Genomic DNA, 23,260 nt, shown 5'->3' on the forward strand with positions numbered 1-23,260 from the left:
AAATATATAAAATGTTTTGTATTCAATCAAAGAATAAATAGTCTTGCAATAAATATAATTATTAAATTAAAAGTGTTTTTGGCAAAAAAATTGCGCAATTACATAAATAAAATTAAAATTTAACAAGCAACAACGTACAAAGCGCACGCATAATATTTCACCTAATTGTTTTGACCGTATTCACGGGCATTCCAAACACCGTGAGGATGAACCAACTTTATTCATCGACACTGTTACCCACCACCAAGAAGTTCCATGGCAACGGCAATTAGAATTGGCTTCTATTAGAAGACAACGACTTAAAACACAAAAGTCGTCTCTGCACCGCTGGAAGGAGGAAAATGACATTAAACAAATGGACTGGCCGCCACAGTCACCCGATTGCAATCCGATCGAAAATGTTTGGCCTATTATTAAGGCAAGACTTCGTGGTAAAACACACATTTAACGCCAGTGGAAAAGTTTTCAACGTGAATATGCTGAAAATTTGAGCAAAAGTATGCCGAATAGATGTGCCCGTGTGATCGAGAAGACAGGAGAATGGATTAAATATTGATTGTGTGCGCCGTAGCTTAGAGACCAAATGAAACATCAATAATTTTTTTTATCTCAACATCGTGTGTTTCATTTAAATTTTGTTTTTATGTGAGTTCAAATTTAAGTAAAACATATGTAATAAATGCATGTTGTTGATCACAGTGCGGAAAAGTTCATCTTACGGATGTAAGACATTTTATTTTATGGTATGAGAGGTTTTTATATGTATTTACGAGAGAAGTGAGGCTGGATAGAAAAACGTTATCCTTGATGACACTTACGATCTCAAACCGAATGAATTCCACTCCGAAACTTTCGTACACATAATATATATTAAATGTATCAATTGTTTGCTTTGTTAATGTAAAAACGCAATACTGTCAATGGCTACTGTAGGTCTGATATCTGATTTTAATATTTAATAAATAACTCTGTTTGCCAGTTTTGGAGCAGTTACCTTTGGCTACCTAATCAGTTTTTTCTTTGTTCATTTCAAAGTGAGAGTTTCATATAAGCAAAGCAGGTATTCAAGTTTTTTGGTGTCAAAGATGAAGAATTCAATCGATTACAGTTCATGCCATTTGAGATATTTTCCCGGTCGTGTTGCTGCAAAAAGAGCTCTTGAAAGATATGTAAGTTTCGAAAACAATTACAATTCGATGAATGTGTGGAATGTAATATTTGATATTTCCATGACAACTCATTTTATCATTATACCAGGATGTCTTTGTAAATTTTCCGGAAAGCTCTGAACTTAATAGTATTAAAGAAATATATAAAACAGAGAGTTCAATTCAAAACAGCAGCTCAAATGAACATGTCTTTGATCAAAATATGCAACAAGAAAGCAATGGAAGTTTTGTGACTCAATTGGTGATTTATTTTATTATTTTTTCTATTACCTAAGAAAGATGTGAAATTAATTTCATTTTACTACTTACAGCCACATTACTCCGAACAGTCAAATGGACCATTTCATTTAGAAGCTACTGAGAAACCAGAATCAAAAGAACCGATAAACCCACAAGAGCAAGCTGAACATTCACAAAAGTCTATAGCACCAGACACAAATTCAGAGAATTTCAATGAATCAACGATTCTAATTGAAGCTGTGGTACCAAAGGACTTACCTGATCCACCACATTCACAAATGGAAATTGCAATAGTACCTAGTGATCAGATTGCAGAGACAGCATAAGACTAAAAGGAAGATATTGTTGATTTATTATTTGATTTCCTTTGAAGAGAGTAAAAATATTTACGAAAAATTACAAATGTGGTTTTTGAATTTTTTTGGTTGAATGTTCGCCTAGATGATTCAATTTGATTTCAGAGAAATTATTCAAATTTTGGAATTCATACTTACAACGTGTTGCTATTTGATATTTAATTAAAAATGCCGTTCATGCTTGGATTTGAGATTTATTTACTTAAATATTTGCATCACTTATACATTGTATTGACGTGTTTTTCCTTTTCTCGTTCTCAGTTTTGGTTTAAAATTTGTATTTTTTTTTTAATTAAACAATTTCATTGTCTAAGATATTTACAATAGCTCCTAGTTTAATATTAAAGAAATTTTCACAAAATTTCTCCTGCAAGTGTTAGAACAATCGACCTTGGGCGATTTTGACAGCATAGCAAATAGGCAAATTATTAATTTTGTAAGATCAACCGAAGAAAAAAATAACAGAATTCATTTGTAATATGCAATAAACGAGAAACTGTATGAATTAGTCCATAAATTAGATTTATAGATACTGATTAAATGTGAATTCGATTTAAATCCATTGATTGACACACAACAGTTATGCAGTAATTCTGATTTAAAATGGACAACAAAATGAATTTCCCTTTTCAGTCAACTCAGTTCACTTTGAATTTCCTATCTGTATTACGTATATATATCAAAATATTTATATCTAATGACAATTGACATTTTCATTTCGAAACACAATCAATGTCATTCGATGCCTTTCCGTTCCACAAACATTCAATAGAGATCACTTTTCAATAACTTATGAACTAAATCATGCATAACAACAATTAAAACAGTTTAATTTCTAGTTTCGTCGGTGATATTTTTTTTTCAATTCACTGCAAACCATAACTTGCCAATGAGGTTAAAAATTCTCTCTCATTTTCTTTCACTCTTTTATTTTAATGAATGCTTTCTGCATAAACCAATTGAAATAATTCGATTAGGAGATCGGGTAAAATGTATTCGCTTTACAGACGAATGACATGCTTACAAAAACAAAACCACAAATGCTGCGATGCGCTGTTATCATTATGTATTTTCTGCTGTTCCAAAAATGAATGTAAGTCACAAAACGACCGAAGTCAACTCGTCACCTAGAAAAAAAAAAGACAATCCGAAAAAACCATCATCAACAGCAACAACAACAACATCAGGCACTCCCGTGTGGTGTACTGACAAACTGCACTTTTCCATTGAAAGCCATGAAAACGTAGCGACAAAGCAATTCATAGCATTGTGACGTATATGATGATAACTTGTGTAATGTGCTGATAGAGTGATAGTCAACAGCTTCAATGCTATATAAAGATGCTTTTCCTCTTCATCATACGATGTTTCTTTTGTTCTTCATTTATTTATTTTTTATTCTGATTATACTCTCAGTTCAGTTTTTTTCTGTTATTTGTCAGTAGTATTTTTTTTCGGCTCGTCCATTTCGGTTGTTGTGTGTTGCAGTACCCAAAACATAAAATAATAATAAAAAAAGCTCACAGCGATAGCAATAACAATGTATTTGCCGAAGAAAAATGTTTTCACTGTTTATTCACAATGACTAAACCACTTGGATTTGTGTGCATCTTTTACGGAAACTGTGGCGCTCACATCCGAGAAGATACATTTCAGTTTCATCGAAGGAAAGGAGAGAGAATCATAAAAAAATCCGCATGAGTATAAAAAAAACCGGACGAAATAAGTGGCATTGATGCAAAACTACTGACTGAATTGTTGACAAAAGTGGGGATCCAAATGCAGCAAAACAATGGCAAACTGTTGAAGCTTTAACTATCTGCTAAGTTTTGAACTCTTCTTCCTCGAGAGAGAAGTGAGAGAAGAACGGAAGAAACACACTGCAATTCTTTTGCTCGGACTTTTCCACGATCTTCTTTTTTCACTTTTTTGCAATTGCTTTTTTTTGTAATTTGGTTTACAAAATATTTTCTCGGTAGCATAATCGGGTTAGATTCCATCGCATAATCGGGTTATTCGTTTCCTTCTTGCATAGTTTCCGTTATTGTTATCGTTACTGTTTATAATACGTGCTGAATGCTTTTTTTTGTTGCGTCTTTCACTTCATGCCGCTTGTTAAAAAATTTCAGTTGAAAATTATGTGTATGTGTGTGCGCGCGCGCACCATTTCGTTCATTTTTTGGAATTATTTCTCGAGTAATTCCGAATTGAATTCGAGTCAAAATGCACTTGTAACTTTCATTGAATACGTGGCCAATTTCAGTTTTCCGTTCAATATAATCATCCGTTATCAAACATACTATCAACACAATATACTCACACATTTTAAGCCAACCCACATTCACAACTCACAATTACTATACAAAGAATTAACAATACTTGCATGCATTTATATATGTGTTTAGACTGTTGTTTTCTTCACTGTGTTGACTGTTGTATAATTTGTTGTTGTTTTTTACGATTTTTTTTGTTTTTATTATTAGTATGTACTATTTTTGTTGTTGTTTTGTTAAATATTAGTTTTTAAAACAACTGAGACTATGCATAAAATGCTTAAATGATAGACGTTAGCTACATTATGACCCTATAACTATGGGCCAACAATATGTTGAGTATTAAATTCGCTGTTAATGATGCACTTGAAGTTTTTAAATGAAATACTGAAATAAAAGTTTTGGTTAGTGTCGTTGTTGACGGCGTCGTTATCGTTGCGCTGCTGGAAATGTCCTTTTCGGTTAATGAGTCGGCATCTCGTTGTACTTCAGAGCTAGGACCTTGGAAACGATGCTCGTGGCCTTTTTCACACCAATTTCCATCGAATCGACCAAAATGGCAAGTGTAAAATGGAGAAAAATAAAAAGAGATGAGAGAAAATTTCATTCGATTATTACATTTTCAATTTGATTTTTATGCAATTTTATTCTTATAATATTAAAATGTATGAGCGAGTTTATATGCAAAATTTATTTTATGTATTTAAATTGTTGGCAACGAATAAAAAATAAACTCTCTTTCATATAGAAAATGAACATTTTTTTTAAAAACATTAATTCATATTGAGTTTTGCGAAAATGAAACATTTAACTATGCGAAGCAAATGTATTTAATGGACAGAAATGGTGCATGAAATCTCTCTTCACTCCCTCATTTTGCACTCTCTCTCTCTTTCCCTTTTCACTCTTTCTCTCTCTTTCAGTCTTTCGGTCTCCCTCTTCCCATCTGACACTCTGGTTCGTCGAATTTGACAACATTTCAACGGCAATATGTCCAAAGTAAAAAAGAATGTTCTTCGCAAACAATCCACATTAAACTCAAAATTCTTTGATGTATATACCGATTTTTGTTTTAAAATCACTTTTAATCACAGTTAATGTGTAAACTGTAGTGATGAAACTGCTGACACTATTGTTGTATGCATTTTATACTTTGTTTTCAAAAAGTGTTGTCGTTTGCACGCCGAACACCCGAAAATTGCAAACGATAAAAGTTCGCTGATTAAATTGCTTTATAGTTTTTCGCACAGTATCAAAAACAACAACAACAACCAAACATTTCAACCTTTCGCACGCCAGCTGCATTTCACTCAATATCACCAAAAAAAAATGCAATTTTAAATTCCACTCGTGTGCGCTAAGCAGATGATATTAAATTTATTGACATTTTCGCTCTTATTATTCAAGTGCATAATTTTAATATTAATAAAACACAGGCGAGAGAAATGAAGCGCGTGTGGCTGCTGTTCAGGTGTTGTACAATTTATTAAGTTCGAACACAATGTCGAAACATACACATAATTTTCACGATTCTGTTTGACACGCTGCACATTTTATCCCCTTCGTTTTCATTGTGATCGTGATTCAAATCGCAAATATCTTTCATTTCGTATAGTACTATAACGTTCGGTTTGCATTGGCATTGCGATATGTTTTCTTTTGTTTTTTTTTTCTCTCGTTCTCTATCTATTTCACGCGTGTTGCTGTTATTGTTGTTTTGTATTGTTGAACAATTTACTCCAAGTGATCAATTGTTACAAAATCAAAGGTGAATGGGAGAGTACATTGTATGTGTGAGTGTGTCTGTCTATCGTATCGGTACAGCAACATTTCCTATTCACATTCCCTTCCTCATACTATATTGTAAGCATCGGCAATCGATTTTTTCTTTCGGTAGCAATGACAACTGGCATTTCAAAACCGTCTCGTGTGCTGCTAAACAAGCAACATAGGAGAGACAATTGCACGTAAGCGAATTTGCGGCTTACGTAAATGTAGCATTTTTCAACCGTCAGCTAAACGTGTTTGCAAACGTTATGCTGTTATGCCATTGTATAACATATTCTGTAATGTCTATCCGAGCTTCTAGTCGATTCATTCCCGAAGCGAATTCGATTTGTGTGTCGCGTTCTTACTGCTTTCGAATCATTTAAGTAATGTCTTTATGTCACAGCCGCTGGTAATTTATTTTTGGTTTTATGTTTATTTTCATTTTTTTTTATTTTCTCCCCTGTGCCAATCGTAACATCACACAACTAAATCGCTTGAGAAAAGGCATGTGCTTTAGTGTGCGCAATTGAACGACAGACGACGACTGTCGACGAAAAAATGATAATAATAAAAATAACGTGGCTGTTGTGACGGCTCACACACACCTCAGCCAGGATTCATTCGGTGAATAGCGATTTTGGGGCTGGATAAACAATCACATCAATTGCTTATCAAATGGGATTCGTTTTAATGCAATCATAAGTGTAAAGTGTCTACCAAATCGAATGGCTAATTGTAGATCGAAAGAGCTGCTGCATATTGATTTTCGCAGAGCATGAAATCGTTACTCACGGAACGCGCACCTGTCGGGTCGCTCTTAGTGAATATGTTAGCTTGAATCACTGTTATTTATAACAATATTTAAGCTTTTCACTAATGCAAACCTATAAGCGACTCCTAAGAAATTAAGCGCTTCACATCATGGTGACTTTAAACTCTGGTTTTTCTCTTCTTTGTTGCCTTAACCAAAATAGGAATGAAATGGAAACATAATCGAAAATTATTCAAACGCAGACGGAACCGAACCACCATCACTCCTTCTCCTTCTCTCTTGAGACAGTCGGTTTAAATGTTTTGCTGTGCCTCACCGTTTGAATTGAAAATAACTTGAAATCTTTATTGTTTTTAGCACGACAAAGCGATCACAAGCTATTGACCTGTTTTCAATCCATTTGACAAAAGCGCATTACATTCCTGGCAAAGTTTATCTCTTTTTTTTTTGTTTCTTTTCAAAACAATGAATGCACGTGTTTCAATGCTTGTTTCACACAATGAAATCCATCGATGCGAAATGAAAACAAGACAACCTAATCCAAAACCATTTTAAAAGTCAAATGCTCAAAAGTAATAAAATCCATTCGGTGTCTTTCACTCTCCCGCTCGCTCCGAACTAATAAAAAAAAGAAGCGAGTAGAATAGAAAGCGGTAGCGTTGCAATTTTTTCCTCTGTCCTATAGAAATGTAAACACGTTGCACTTTTTGTTTCTTTTCTCGCTCGTTTCGGGTTTGTTATATTTTGTTGTAACCGTTTTATGCCATTTACACAAGGGAATAGATCCATGGTTGGACGATTGCGTCCAATGGTACACAACATGAAATGTGTTCACTCTTTCATATACAGTTGTGTGTCTTTATTTTTCGTTTCACCATGTCGTTTTGTTTAAATAACGTTGTCAAATGAAATAGTGCTTACTATGGATGCGAATTTGTGTGATGTGTATGTGTACGTTATCCGGCGAATGAAATGTGTCAACGAGTGTGAAATAGCACATTGTGTAATGTGTTTGGTTTTGTCGTCACAAAACTGAAATACTATGCTCTCTTGCTCGTCTCCGGTCTGAGCATATACAAATAATCATATTTTCCCATTCATACGAATATGGAAAGAACGAAGTAATGTCGTCGCATTTTGCAATAAAAAAAAATCTCTCGAAGCAACTGGATAAGCAATGGCGCAAAAAAAAAATACTGAAATGATGCACGCGACATCATAAAAATACTTTGGTGTGTATATGTGCTTTTTGTGAGTGTGTGTTGTACAAAAAAGCAGCTGAGACTTTAAACGACGGCAGACATCAATGGTTGGCGGAAACCAATGAAGCCAGCCAATTCATATTCACATGTATATTGCTTCAGCAGTGACATTGTGATTGCCACTGAGGCTTCGAATAAAACAAAATTACGTTGCTCGCGCGCATTGTGTGTTGTTATTATTGTTGTTTTTGTTTGCATCACATGGATTTAATGGCTAAATAACATTTCAGCACTCATTTGAGACCGAGAGAATGGAATTCAATGAATTTTCATCAGTGAGGTTGAGAAAAAAAACGAGCACACGCGATAAATGATCTGTTGAGCACAAGTCTACAATATCAGCAACTTCTGTCACGCACCACATACTCTGAAATCAAATGCATTCACGCATGAGTTTTAATATATTCAATTACCTCTTCCATCGTTATTCCAATGACTTGGTGTAGCTCCGATTATTATGTTATTTGATGACATATCATCGTCGATATTCTGATGTGACAGACGACCTATAATTTTAATAAATTGAATTAAACGAAAAACCATTATATCGAACGGAAATTTGCATTGAATCAGTATTTATTATTCGATTAAGTACAAAGTGCTGGTGCTCACTCATGCACCTTGGGTGAAGCTACTGCCCGAATTTAGTGCTAATTTCCACAATATGGCAAAGTGTCACTTATTTAAACAGGGGCAATGGTATGGTGTTTTGCCGACATTCCAAGACAATTAGCATTAAATCCGATTTTAATGGTATCAAGGACAATGTGCAAGTGATAATTGAAAGACATTTAATTTAAGATCTATGTATTATTCGATAAGCTCAACCACATTTACGGAACTATTGTTCGCAGAAATGTTCAATCATTGTATGTTTACGATTTTAAAAGAAAAACAGACAAAACCGTTCCATTTCAATTTTCTTGTGAGTTTATCAAGTTGAACTTTTCCACCGCCCCATAATTCAAGTCAAATTGAAATGATAAACAACAATCTGAATCCATAGAAAAAAATTGAGACGACTGTCGATCTGTCACCAAATTCTCGACAGCTTTTTTTTTTCTCTCTATCTCGTTTCACAAGAATCGTTCTTTCGACATGATTAATTGTTTTATTAATAGCGTTAAGCTTGATTTATACGTATCTGAAAGAAACTCTTTAAGAGCGATTAAATCAAATGAGTACAGCAAGTCTGGTTTCGATTTGGCCTATGTTTCGTGTTTCTTCATTTCGAATAATATCGTGATATCGGCTCTCCGATTGGTGTTCGACGATGAAAAAAATCGAAATGAATGCGCTTGCAAAGCGATCGGTGCATAGATTTGTGGAATATGCCACACGATATATACTGGTTGTTGGCACATTTGTATCCCTTGTGTTTTTGCACGCTTAACTAAAGAGCGCGATGTGGGTGAGAAAGAAAAAAACACAAAATATGGAGCGATTTAAACGAAAATAGTCCATTTCATTTCACATTCGTCAAACGTTTCTCATATTCACTGTTTTCGTCATTTATCGTTCGCTTTTTCATTAGAGGACTTTTTTCCGCTGTCGCGTACTTTTTCAGTATAACTTCTCATCCACTACATTTGCGTTCTTTTTATTCGCACTCAAACTACATCGCAATGTCGTACATTCATCAATCCGATGATACTTTTTTTACTCTTCCACCAAAGTTTTCCGATTTTTTTTCGCTCTCTCTCCCTCTCCTTCTTCCTTTCCTAGTCTCTTTCTCCTTTTGAGGCTCTTTCGTATTAACTGATATTTTTGTTGTGACGTCTTCCTTAGGCACAACGACGGGTCTCCAGCATTGATTTCGCTCGTCTGTTGAATTTCTTCAATCGAAAACATTTTCAGTAAGTTCAACTCTTGGATAACCAACCATAAACAAAAACCAAAACATTCATACCCAATAAAAGAAAAACAGTGGAAAAACTTTCTGTCTCACCCGTTCGTCTTCTTTTCAGTTTCATATCGTTTTTCCGTTCATTTTTTCATCTTTCAATCCCATTGTCATCGTCATCATTGCCGTTGTCGTCGTTGTTTGCTGTCGTATTTAGATAGTGACTCATTTTTACAACTAGTGAATATGATAAATGGTAATAATGTCTTGTTCAACAACAGAAAAATTCATCAAATGAATTTATTGGGGCTATTTTAACAAAGCGGCTTGTTTTTTTATTACAGCTTTTACCCTTCTGTCACCACTAGCCAAAGTTGACTTGCAACATAAATATTATTATTTCATTGTGAAAGAGGAAGAGAGGAGAAATCAAAAGAATTTCGCCTTTTGCACCCGGCGATAAAATACGAACCAACAAAGGCCAATGCAAATTCTTTTGCAATTTCCGTTTCACAGTCAATTCTCAAACGCAACGCTATATTTATTGCCCAAGAGCATTGTTGGCATGCATCAATTCGCTCCAAAACGTTTTTGAATTTCACCATGCGAAAAACGAACGAAGCACACAAAAGATGAAAGTCTTTGGTGCTACTCTCTCTCTCTTGCTCCTTCTCTTGCTTCGTGCCGATCAAATTGAAAAATTGGATGGAATAAAGGCAATTTTCAGACGCGCTAAATGTAAAGTGAGTGTGACGCGTTTCGAGTTTCGAGATGTGACGAAGCGAAACTTGAGAGTAACTTGAGTCAGTCTAAAATCAAGTGCGGCGAAAGACTAAAAAGTAGCTCACATTCGTTTCGCTTTAACGACTGTGGAGAGGAGTGACAGTTGTTAAGTTGGGCGCTGAAAATACTGTTAGCACAAAATCGACAACATCATTTTTCGGTAACATAACTGAGACGGTGTTCACCATTCACCACACCAATGACGCTCTTGTATCATTACAAACATCAAATCAAAGTGCTCATAGACGAAATATTCATTCATCATAATTTATTTGACGCAAACATATTGTTTACTTCGTTCGAAGGCAACCTGTTTAGTGCTCAGTGTGTTGGTTAAACGACAAGGAAATCGATTCGAAAATATGACATGAGAAATCTACATAGACTTTCCTACACTGAATAGTGAACACTGGTACATTGTTTCAGCAGTCTTCGGTGACCATGATTCATCCAAAAGCCACACGTTTATCAAAAGGTGCTTAGTTTAACTCACTTTCTATACGTTCACATCGTAATTTAATTACCGTGAAATATGTACCGATTGCATTTTCCTTTGAGAACGGACAGTGTAATACCGTTTTCAACGGTCGTTCACCACATCAGATATTTTGGAATATATGCTATTCTTGAGCGTAATTACAAAAAATTGTTAGGGTTTTGATAATTAACGAAAGGTACCTTTGTTTTTCCTCAATGAGCTCGGTATGGTCGTTGATGGCATCGGTGTCGTTGTGGTTGTAGTGGTTGTTGTGGTGGTTGCCAGAGTCGTTGGTACTGTTGGTCGAAGTATTTCTGGAAAAAAAGATTCCATTCACAAACATTAAACACACATCATTTACCAACAAAAAAAAATCTCGAAAATCAAATCATTTCCGAAATTCGAGCCTTAAAAAAACGAAGCATTCGTTCGCGGAACATTAATTAGCATATACATTTCCATAAATCAATCGATATATTTTAATCTCTCTGTGTTGTTTAAACATTGACTTTTGTACACGCCGTAAAAATTGTTTGTATTATTTTTGGGTGTTCGAACCTAATTAAATGAAACCCATGAAAAGTCGATTTGATTGTTTCTCGACCGCCTCTCTCGAAAATGCGTCAACAACATTTCAACATTTGCTAAAGATTATCGCAGTTTCCACTTTTCCATTTTCACTGTGGCTCACTTGTGTTTTGCGTGATTGATTTCGATATTATTATTTTTTATTTATTTTTAAGTACATTTTATCGAAACATTGGCATGGTAAAATAACGAAACCACATTCACTTGACACGATTCGTTAATAAATAAAAACGAGCGTGTTTTTATTTTGCAAATATTCATATGTTATGAATATTTCGTTGTTGATAAGTGAATGTGTATTTATTTACCAGGCTTTGGTGGCCGATTAAGAGATTTTCGAGCTGCATAAATGATTCGAATTATTATTTCATTATTATTAATCGCGCAAATGAAATTTCAGCGACGAAATCTGAATAGGCTCATCGATATAAATGGAACACTTGGCGAACGCTCTCTCTCTCTCTTTCTCTTATTCAATGCCATACATTTCAAATGAATAAATATTATGAATTTTTTTGAGTGTTCGATGATGATAATTAATTTTCCCACCCCTTGCTCCATTCTGCTTCGATAATATTGTAAGTGGTTGTATTTCAGTGTTGTATTCTTCACAATATTTAATTGGTTTATTTTTCAGGCTGACTGAGAAATTGACGGTCTAAAAAAAATTACTTGAAAGTTGTAAATAAGAAAAATGTCGTTGCTATTGATCAAGTGTTCGCTTCGAGAATTCGATGTGATAAATTGAAATGAAGAGAATATGAGAGTGTGAGAAAGAGAAGTTAGATCACGATTCTGAATCGATGATAAGTTAGCGAGTGAATCTGTAGTTTCGATTAATTTCGCCACCCACTTGATTTTTACTCATTATAACGTTGTTTTGCGTTGGTGAATTTAATCGAAAACGGGCTATGGATAAATTGAGCGAGCGAAGAGAAAATGCAAGCTTCAATTTCATGAAAAGTCATTTGATACCGGTCTCTGTCGCCGTTAACGTTTACAAAACGTTCTACACTCGTTGATTTTATCGCAACCGAGCAAATCACCCGCACTCGACACGAGTAAATCCTGGTCTAAAGCCATTAAATAGCTTTTGACATACAATCATACGGCAGAAGAAGGTACGAAATGAACGATGAAAAAAATCAACCTTCCCCACAGAAGCACACACATTTCGAAAAAAATGCACACCTTTTGAACGACTCTAAGCGAAATACGCCTTGAAACAATCAAGCCCAATTTTTCACGCTGAAGTATTTTGTTTTGTGCGTTTGTTTCTGCTCTCGTTTTCGCTAAGACTTTTAATCGACACATAAGTCGTGTTTATTTCATTCCGCTGCCTATAAATCGTTTTTGGAGTCACTTTTATGTTCTTTTATGTGCCATAATCCAATAATATTTTTTTAAGTGCGAACGTGGATTTGTTTTCATATATCAAATCGCTGGTGTGCTCCGTCAAAACGTGCGAAACAAATTACACAGCCGATAAGCATTCCGAAAAATGTTTATGCACAAAGACTATGAAATAAACAACGAAAAAAATATGACGCTTCGTGTTTGTTTAGCGAAGTAAATTTGAAAAAATACCACAAACTCTCTCAATCTCACACTTTTTTCATAATTTTTTCCTCTTGCACTTTCTCTTACATGTTCACGCCCTTTTCTCTCTTCTATCCTTATAATATAGGTCTTGGTTATTTCGCATCGCACTCAAGCTATGAGTGGCAACGATTTAAAATACTTTATGCGATAATCTTTTTGTAAAATCTCATACTTTGCGAAAATAGATTTCTTTTCCCCGAATGAGAATAATAAGCCTAGACAAACTTATGTATGCCACATATAACTTTTCGACAAGCACGTTATACGAAATTAAAAAAAAAAACATGATTATGGCAAATATTTTTCAACCGAATGAAAATTTTAATCCACCAAAAGTTGTGTGCACGTTGAAAAACTTTTCCATGACTTAGACTGTTTATTTGGTTTGTCATGAGTGAATGGTGTAATTTATCACAGCAGCTTCATGCAAGTGAATAACAAACATACATAAATGTACATGTTTATTACAATTTTAGTGGATATTTCATTTAAAATGTTCACAATATTACGGTTGGTATTACTGCACCAAAAATTGGACCAAAGCACAAAACTATTTCATGTCAATACATAACATGCAAAATTTGCTGTAAATGTAATTTTGCTGAATTATTTATAATTGAATTTTTTAAACAACCATATCGCAAGCTGAAAGGAGTCCCGGTAATTTTGAATAATTTCACATGATAGAGAAAGAAATCACAACCGAATTGAAATTGATAACCTTTCATACAAATAACAACTATCAAATGTCTCAAAGGACTGTACAGTGTACAGTGTACACTGAGTAAATTTTTGAGTTGGAAATAAAATTCACAAATAGACAGCTACCGGAGAAACATTGCATAGACTCTCTGCCAGAGAATAAGCTGTACTCGAAATTTAGCCACGTAATCGGAAGTGATTTTATGGGAAAATTTAAAATGAAAATCGGTACTTCGCTCATAGCTTCTGAAGTGGGCGATGCAAGGGGAATTAAATCACAACGTTTTACACACAAATCATTATCTTCGATTTACACAACCCTTCATGCAAACATTTAAAAACCAAAGCCAATATGAATTATTTTCACATTCAACTTGAAAATCTCTTTTTACATAGAGACATCCGATTCCATTGTGCTTGAACCGAAATAACCAGAAGTATTTATGACACCCGATTCACAGTGCATAACTCCTGAAAAAATATACGATAAATGTTTGTATGAAATTTATCATTTTGATTGAATGAGTAGTGCAAAAACATGAAAGACCACCGTCGGATGTTTTTCATTTGATTTTCTTTTTTTTTTTTTTCAAAAACACTCGATTTCTTGCGCCCATGAAACCGAATGCCCGAAAAATTGAAAGATCCGAATATTTCGGGCTCTGGCGGTCGTCGGTCAGACGTTCGATTCGGGACCCCCCTACTATAGAGTACAATGCAAAATATCAAAATTTGCTACCAATTTTCATTGGAATGTATGCATATATTTTAACTACAACCGTATCAATTTATCACCGAATGATAATAATCGTACGCAATTTCCAAAAAAAAAGAATCAAAATTGCATCTGGTTTCTATTTGTATGTGTTGCGAGCGTTTTATTGCAAAATGTGATGCATCTTGTTCAAATAACGGAATTTAATCGCCAAAGAGGATTTCAAATAAAACGCACATATATAAACACACACACGCACACACACATGCTGCTCAAAACAGAATAAATAAATTCATTGTGGGCGTTGTTGCTTCGAACGTATGTGTCAGAGGGTGGATGTGCTACGTTGCACACTACATTTTATGATAAATTTTCTCTATATTTATTTTATGAAGTAGTAAAAGCGAAATGAAATAATTTTTGCGCATGAAATCGAATCGCATTTGCATATATGGGATACGTTGCACCAGCAAAATAATAATAAGTGGAATATGAAATGTATTAAAAGAATTCTTTTTTACTTTGATTTGCTTTTTTTCATTGTGTTATCGATGCAAAACTTGTTGTCGCTTTTTATGTGTGCTCGATATGTTGGAAGCGACACAGAGCAAATCTGAAGAATCAAAACGAATTGAACTAATGATGAATGACGCGATGAAATGTAGACGGGATACTCTAATAAATTTCGATAAAAAAAGAGAAAAGATGAAAAATAATAATAACGCATACGAATACAGACTGTGAGAGTTAAAGGAATGAATGCGATGAATCAATCCATGTGTAAAAATATAATGATGTACTCTTCATATTTACGATATTTGATTCGAGCTTTTTCTATCGCATTTTCTCCTTTTATGTCGCACTTTATTTACTTGATTCACCCGATTTTTTCACGTCCTCCGGCTAAAAAATGGCATCATTTTTTTTCGGTCGACGATCTCTTTTCCCAATATTGCTTTTTTCACTTGGTCTCTCTTTCTCTCTCTCTCTCTCTCTCTCTCGTTTGCTCAGTTGCTTATCCGATCGAAACATATGTATAATTTTTGAAATGTGCATTCACTTGAACAACATTCAGTGGTGTGCTCACTATTTTCACTCGTGTTTTTGCCATCGCATGTGCGCACACAAACACACGTATCGTACACACACTCTACTTTGAAAGAGTCCATCGAATTCAAATAGAAAAATCAGCACAAAAATCTACCACAGAGAAATTTCATTTTTCGAGTCTATCTCTCTCTCTCCAAATGTAACGAACGTTACTATTGAAATTCATTGGGGATAAAGTGAGAGAACGAGTAGATGGAAGGCCATTGCGATTCAATCAAAGGATTTTAGCACTTCATGTTTTTGCAAATATTTTCATATTTGCATTTTTTTGCTCGCGAAAAAAGTCGCCGGCGTGTTTTCTCTACCTCTCACTCTCAATGTGCCTCTCAATATCTCTGTGTCTCTGTCTCTCTCTCTTTGGTGAAATAGTGAAAACTGCTGCCGGTAAAAAATATATATGATGACAGTTCAAATGTACCCTTTTCAACAGAAATGTAATCGTTATTAAGCTATTTCAATTCTTTGCGCTTAGTTTTAGCATTGATACTAAAATCGCTAACGCTGGATTTAATTAAAAGAAAAAGATTTTTTTAAACCCATTCTCCATTTTTGATCTCATTCTATTCATAAAATGTTCACTTTGCCATTTTAATATTGGACTGTATTCAAATTGAAGTAGATTTTCGCTTGATGAATTTTTATAATATGGTCTTAATAAATTGCAGTACTCAACACACACAACTTTGTGTCATTTTTATGGTGCATAACATAAACATTCATGTGCATATGAAACAGTTCCACTTCATAGTCGTGATGGGTTCATATTTTTAATTGTCGCCTCTGTGTATGTTTTTTATTTCGTGTATATGCATTTTTTGTTGTATTCTTTTATTTTCTCGTGCACGCGTGCATTTCACTTTTTGTCGATTTAATTTGTCGATTTTTTTCTGTGAAAGATTTACATTTTTCCACGCATTTTTCAACTGCTTTTTTGAAGTTTGATGGGGCTAAAAAATGTTTAAAGCTCGAAGTAATTCTCTTGAAAATGATTTTTTTTTTTTTGCGTTTAAAAATAAACAACATAGTAGTCATATAATAAATGAAGTACTTACGATATAATTTGATTGATCCATCAGTTTCACCAAGCGAATTTTTTGCTACGCATCTAAATATAAATGAAAATATTAAATTAAAAGAATTAAAATCCCTCCGTTCCACCCAATGAAATTTTCGAAATAATTTATAAATAATAATAATATAAATATTTTTAAATGCACAACATATAGATGGAAAACGTACTTGTATGCACCGTAGTCATTCATATCAACATCGATAATCGTCAATTTCATCGCCACTTTGTAGATATTCTCGAACACTTCTTGTACATATTTACTGCCTGCAAAAGAAAAATTGGAAGAAAAATCGGGTCACAGTGAAAATGATCAAGCGATAAAATGAAATGAGATGATACGATGCGATTAAGTGACAATTTGAAAATGGTTGTAATGATAATCGGGTTAAATAATGTTTTACAGTTTACCGCGCACACTGCGTATATGCGAAACGATGAAATTCCATTCAGAATTGCATATACGAACACATACATATTGTCAGAGAAACATTTATTGAGCGTTTCGCCCGGAGAGCGTGTAAAAGTTGGTAAAAATGACATTGTGTTTGCTGTTCATGTCATCAACGTTGGCGGATGACAAGTGTTTCGTGCCAACTGAAATGCTTCCTTCAAACTTGATGTTCTATAAAAGTGACAATTCGAATTTAACGCGTGAAGAAACAACCATTACACACATTCACACACATGCGATCTCAATACAAAGTGTAAATTTCCAATTGAATGCATGCAACGTCACACTAAACAAACAATAGTAGTATCGTTTAACACAAAATATATTGTCTTTGCTATTCAAAGAAACTGTGCAAAGACTCGTCATTTTCTTGTGGATAATATTCGATGCCAATTTAAAATTGGCGTTGGGGGAATTGTAAATTGAGGGCGTGAAGTGACTTTTATGCCACTGGCAAATGCATTAACGAGATCGTTATTTTAGTTTCATTATGATCGATCCGCCAATTTAAAATCGAAAGCAAACAATTTTATCTAAAAAAATAATGTTCGGAGTATTTCTCAACAGAGAATGCCATTTATCAAGTCTAAATAGGTTTATCCGACAAATTACGTCTTTGAAACGCAACGATAATAAAGAAAAGCTCGAGAGGCGGAAAAACATCTTTGACAACATATTTTGTTGCAAAATGTTGTTGCTGATTTAAGCTTTTTAAGGTATTTATTTAAAAATTTAACGATATCCGTAGAACTTTTTGCTACTTCTTTTCAATAAAACCATCAGTAGTATGTATAAAACAATATTTCTATTACATATTAATCCACGCACACACATTTCTGAGTGAATTTGTCGGAGGCAAGCGTCGATATATACATATTTGATTGCAGTCAAATGGAATGAGAGTAATGTGCACACGTGTGCGTTGGCGATGAGATTTATACGCTCTACGTCAAACGCAAATTGAAATGTATACTTATATATGACGAAAATAATTGCTTAATTTCCGTTTTTAATAATATGCGGGAAAAATGACAAATGGAAAGAGAAAAAAATTAGCAAAGTACTTATGAAAAATTGATAAGATGTTTTTTTGTTCTATCTCATTGTTCTCTCATGACTGCGTCATTTTACAGTATTTTATTGTGAAAAGAATGTGCGAGCATTTGTGTTGATTTTTCTTTATATGTTTAAGCCGAAGACGAGCAAAAAAAAATGTTTCTATTTGTGTGTGTAAATGTGAAAACAATGAGAGTAAATTCGGTTCGTGTATTTGCTTTGAAAATTAATAGTAACCGAACGTATGTCTTTATTTTCTCGGTAATGTTTTCTTTCGTCTAATTTTTTTTTGTGTCCTGTCTTTATTCCTCGTGTTCACTCACTCTATCTTCACTTAAGCCAATGGATGTAAATGCGAAGCTGCCAAGAAATAAATTGCCCAAAGAATTGAATTTGATGTGAATCATGTGAATTGAATATATTTTGTCGGTGAAAAGTTAAACAATAATGTAGTGCAAAAAAGGAAACATCGTTTTATTTATGCAGCAAAGCACACAAAATGTGTCTACATTACGATGCGTTTGTATAAATATTACATTTAAAGGGAATGAGACCAAGACCGAAATATACTGTTGTAAAATTTATCAAGCATACTACGCACACAACTCGTCTCAGTTTCTGCTTTTTTTTCCACTTCACATTTTGGATAAGCACAACGCAAAACAATTTGGGACAAACTGGGAGAAATGGATGAAATGCCGCCGTCATCAAGAGCTTCAATAAGAGAAATGTGTACGAAATCATTTAATGTTTGAATATTTTCACTTCCGTGACGTTGGTGTTTTCGATGCGCAACGACAAGCACTTGTAACGATTATACAAGCATTATAAAATGCGTTAATGTTGTGTACTTCCTGGATAATTCCTATTTTATTTATACATACTTACTTCATTTTCGACTTAACTGTTATTTCGTTGTTGGAGATTTTTTTTTTCATTTAAAACTTCGGCGAGATTTAAAGGATTAAAAATGTATATTTGTGTGCGGTGATTCCTTTGAAGTTATATATATTCTTTCATGTTACGATTGTGTAACTGAAAGTTTAATTTTAATGGATCCGAACCTTTCATTGATGATATCTGCATGGATTCGATTAATCCAAAATCGCCGATAGCGTTGATGATTGATAACCAATCTAAACGTTCCATTTTTTTTCACCGGTCGAACAACAAAGAGCAACCAAAAAACTATGAAACGATGGTTTAAATAACTTACCAGAAGTAATGATTGAGTCATTTTTCGACGAAGCTCGCATCCAAAAATTAATTGACTTTGGAAATGCCTCCGATGTGCATTCGAGAGTAACATTTTGTCCGGTGGCAGCACCAACCAATTGATTTTGGATCATCATCATAGGTGGAACTGCAATGAAATGTTTCAACAAAGCAAAAAAAAAAAAAATAAGTGAAAAAACCACCTTGATCGAAAGGAATGCCATGCAATTACAAAACGAATTGAATGCCATAAAAAAAAATGGTGGAACAAAATAGAAAAAAGAGCGACATGAATCTGTGTAAACGATAAAAGACGACTAACGTCGAAAATGACCAATGTATGTTTGCTCAATGACCAATTCGACATGCCAGAGCTTTGTTTAATCTATGTGTTCGACATTTCTCTGTCGATTTTTTTTATTCGCGTATGTATCTGTGCACAAAACGATTTCTCGATGCACGCAATCACTTGATCGCTTCGATTGGTCGCTACAATTTCGAAGTTACGAAACGGACACAAACGAAAAGAGATGTGAAAATGAAAAACGTGTTCAATGTGTTGAAAGTTGCTTGGCAAATTAGAATGTAGCACACATAACTTTTTGGCTTTATTGAACCGTATAAAGTGTAACCAGGGCACGCGAGAAATGCACCAATTCTCATATATACACGCGCGCTCATCACGTTGGAATCGGAAAAAAATAGAATAAAAGAATTTCCAATTCATCAACTCACGCGTGCATAGAAAAATGTACGAGATGTGAATGGAAACGATTGTCTCACGTCTCTCTAATCACATCCATACGGCGCGCGCGAGAGAGAACCATATCACCCAATAATGTTTTTGTGTTTTGGACTGCTGCAATGCCAGACATACGCACTAAACAATGAGATCGACACCAGAGTGATTGAGTGTGAGCAAAAGACTCAATGGAGTTGTGCGAACAAATTGATGGACCACATGAATGTGTGCCAAAAATACTTTGTAACGATGCCGAAACACAAGAAAGTTGTAAAATTGGCAATGCCATTGCCAACGGATTAATATCAATACGAATGTGTGATTTGGTGCCTAACTGGAATGCCTAATACATCAAACGGAACACTGAACGTAGGCGAATCGTTTTCATGTGGTTCCCTTGCTTTTTTGTGCATAAAATAAATACATGTTTAAGTTGTAAACACATTTTGTGGCGATATTGTTGAATTGAAATTGGTACGCGGTGAAATTTTGATATACTAAACGTGTATGACGCAGAAAAATGGGGAAGTTCAAATGTATTCGGTCGTAGAAGAAAGAAAATCTTTGTGTTAAAGTTTTCTCGCTTTGCCCGAAATGCTGCTGCTTTCTAAATGTTGTTGAATTAAGGCGCGCGAAAATCTCATCAATAATATTTTATTGGCTTTGGATGAAATGTAGACTGGCGCAAAGTTTCTTTCTCTCCTTCTTCGGCATCTCATATCCGTTTCAAAAATCCGAACGGCAAAGGTTGCTCCACTTTTTCCGTTTATACAAACACATAATTTCTGGTGAACCGATTCGTTTCGCACGCACTTCTCGATTCCACACTAAATTAGTGCGCTCACATTTAATTGAATCGAGCCGTTGATGATGGGTTGCCATTGATACATTCCGATTCGTTTGCCAAAATTACAGTGCTTATTACAAACATACAAACCCGATTATGTTTTCGTTTAGTCGTCGCATCGATAAGAGTGTCTTGATTGCTAATCTCAGTTTGTGGCTTTCTGTTTCGATGGTTGTTTTACCGCTGAAACATTCAATACTCCACAAACTTAATAAATGAAGGTGTATTTTTCGGGCGTTGTAATTAGCAATAGAGTAAAGCTCTTAATAAAGTGTTTATCGGTTGTTTGTAAAGAGACGCAAATAGACAGAGATCTGTGTTTCATTTAACACGAATCGAACGTGACATGATATTTACACATGATTTGACAAACGGAAGAACAGCCGTAGATTCCACTTCTTTACGTGTTCGCGTTATATACTAATAAATACCCAATCACTGATTCAACCTCAACATTTGTTATCATTCTCCGGAAATAATTTGCTTCCATACATACGTTTCGAATACATTTGCAAAAGACCATCAGAAACATTTTATTAATAATTTACTTGGAAGCGCGCGCAAAGCGTTTGTTGATTGATTGACTCAAACCATTTGAATGCATCAAATGTTGTTATTTATAGCTCTTTTCAAATTCAATTTTGTATGAGCAAAATAAGTGATTCATCGCCACACATCCTTGATGAACTGGCAAATCATTTGGAAATATAAACACTGGATTGCAAAATTGCTCGCTATTTAGTTACGCTTTCATTCTATCGTGCAACGCTACCAGTCAATTAAATTACAATAGTTCCATAAATTTTCGCTATTTCAAAAGCATGGATGAAAATGGCCAGCACAAACCGAAAGCATTTTTGCCCTTGTGAATGCATTTGTTTGATGAATATATTTGAATGAAAACAAACCCGACAGGTTACCTAATTGACTCACTCAGAATAAGAGAGGTAGTGAACCTGAACATTTAAACTGCATTGATTTGATCTCATATTTGTGCAATTCTCATATTCAATGCAGTGCAAAAATGCAAACCATAAACAACATTTGGTATTTGGTAGAATTTGGGTTGTGTCAATCAAGTACTCTTTTGTGTTAATTTCAATGTTATTTTTTCATCAGATTTTCATCCATTTGCCATATTTGTAAATAGAACTCCGTGGAGGTTTTTCGACCCATAGCAATTTCGGGTGACTTTTTCGCTCAAATTATGGGCTACTCACCAAGTTTCACGGTTTTTTCTGACATTTCAATTCGACCTTTGATACCTGCTTTCGCCCCTACTACAGTGAACAAAAACTCGAGCTAGTTTTTTTTAGAAAATATTCCTCCCCATCCCTGATTTTGAAAGCCCACACTTTCTCGTGAAATTTGAAATCAAAATCGCCTTTACGTTGAAATATCTTGTTCTCTATGTCATTTTTGAATGGCGAGGCAAACTGATTAGTTTTCCATTGCATTTCAAATCAAATCAATGGAACAAATATTCACTGAATACTAGGCCTTAATTTTGAATATGGAAACGTTCCATTGGAAAATTGGTGTATTTTCTTTCGCCGTTATTCAATACACTTTATTTGCAGTTCATTCAAATTCGAGCATTAATTGCTGAATCTCTCGAATAACACAGCATTGTGTGACTTTTTTTTGTTTCTGCGGTTCAATTGTATTTTTGATGAAGAGAAGTCCACTATTGATGCGGTGCGGATATTTCTATTTTGCAAAAAAAAACGCCAGTTCCAATGCGCCAAACGAAAAATTGACGCTAATTTTGGCATCCAATTTTACGTTTGCACTTGCGCGCGGTTCTGATGCATCGACCGTGTGCATTGTGTAATTGGTGAAATGGTTTGTGATTGTTTCTTTCGTGTTTTTCTCACGTTTATTTACTGGCACGAATTAGATTTTCCCGATTGCATTTTTTTGTGTGTTGGTAAGTCACTCTCTTTCTCTCTCTCTCTCTCTCTCTCTCTCTCTTGTTCACATGTCGCATTGTCGATCAAAATTACACGCAAATAAATAAACCATATAAATGACACAAAAAAAATGTAGATTCTTGCTACGCTGCTGCATCCGTGCTTATTTATTCATTTGTGTGGGGGCGGGTGTTCTTTTTTCGTGAGCGAACAAGTTACCATCGGAAAAAACATTTTTAGCGATTTATTGGTGTGGAAAACGGTTGCGATTTGTATGGTTTAGCTTACGAACTTCTCTCTA

General features: G+C 34.6%; 2 protein-coding genes across 3 annotated transcripts in view; one reads left to right on the forward strand and one right to left on the reverse strand.

The window, feature by feature from the left end:
- The first annotated feature begins 6 nt into the window (after window positions 1-6).
- On the forward strand, window positions 7-1,780 carry LOC116341141. Its single transcript, XM_031768046.1, has 3 exons — window positions 7-1,169; window positions 1,258-1,410; window positions 1,481-1,780. Exons 1-3 carry the CDS (start codon window positions 1,086-1,088, stop codon window positions 1,733-1,735), a joined length of 492 nt encoding a protein of 163 aa, XP_031623906.1. The 5' UTR covers window positions 7-1,085; the 3' UTR covers window positions 1,736-1,780.
- Window positions 1,781-4,235: 2,455 nt separating this feature from the next.
- The window catches only part of LOC116341134 (neurotrimin-like), a 94,504-nt gene continuing 75,479 nt past the window's right edge, over window positions 4,236-23,260 (reverse strand). For both annotated transcript variants that reach the window (XM_031768029.1, XM_031768028.1), the window contains 6 exons: window positions 19,459-19,605; window positions 16,903-16,999; window positions 16,716-16,768; window positions 11,147-11,260; window positions 8,256-8,348; window positions 4,236-4,560 (listed from right to left, as the gene is read on the reverse strand). In XM_031768029.1, the coding sequence (XP_031623889.1) occupies window positions 4,337-4,560; window positions 8,256-8,348; window positions 11,147-11,260; window positions 16,716-16,768; window positions 16,903-16,999; window positions 19,459-19,605 (728 nt within the window). In that variant the 3' untranslated portion in view covers window positions 4,236-4,336. The remainder of the gene's footprint in view (window positions 4,561-8,255; window positions 8,349-11,146; window positions 11,261-16,715; window positions 16,769-16,902; window positions 17,000-19,458; window positions 19,606-23,260) is intronic.

The sequence above is a fragment of the Contarinia nasturtii genome, unplaced genomic scaffold (genome assembly GCF_009176525.2).
Source record: "Contarinia nasturtii isolate CC-2019 unplaced genomic scaffold, AAFC_CNas_1.1 Cnas_scaffold_695, whole genome shotgun sequence".
Classification (NCBI taxonomy): domain Eukaryota; kingdom Metazoa; phylum Arthropoda; class Insecta; order Diptera; family Cecidomyiidae; genus Contarinia; species Contarinia nasturtii.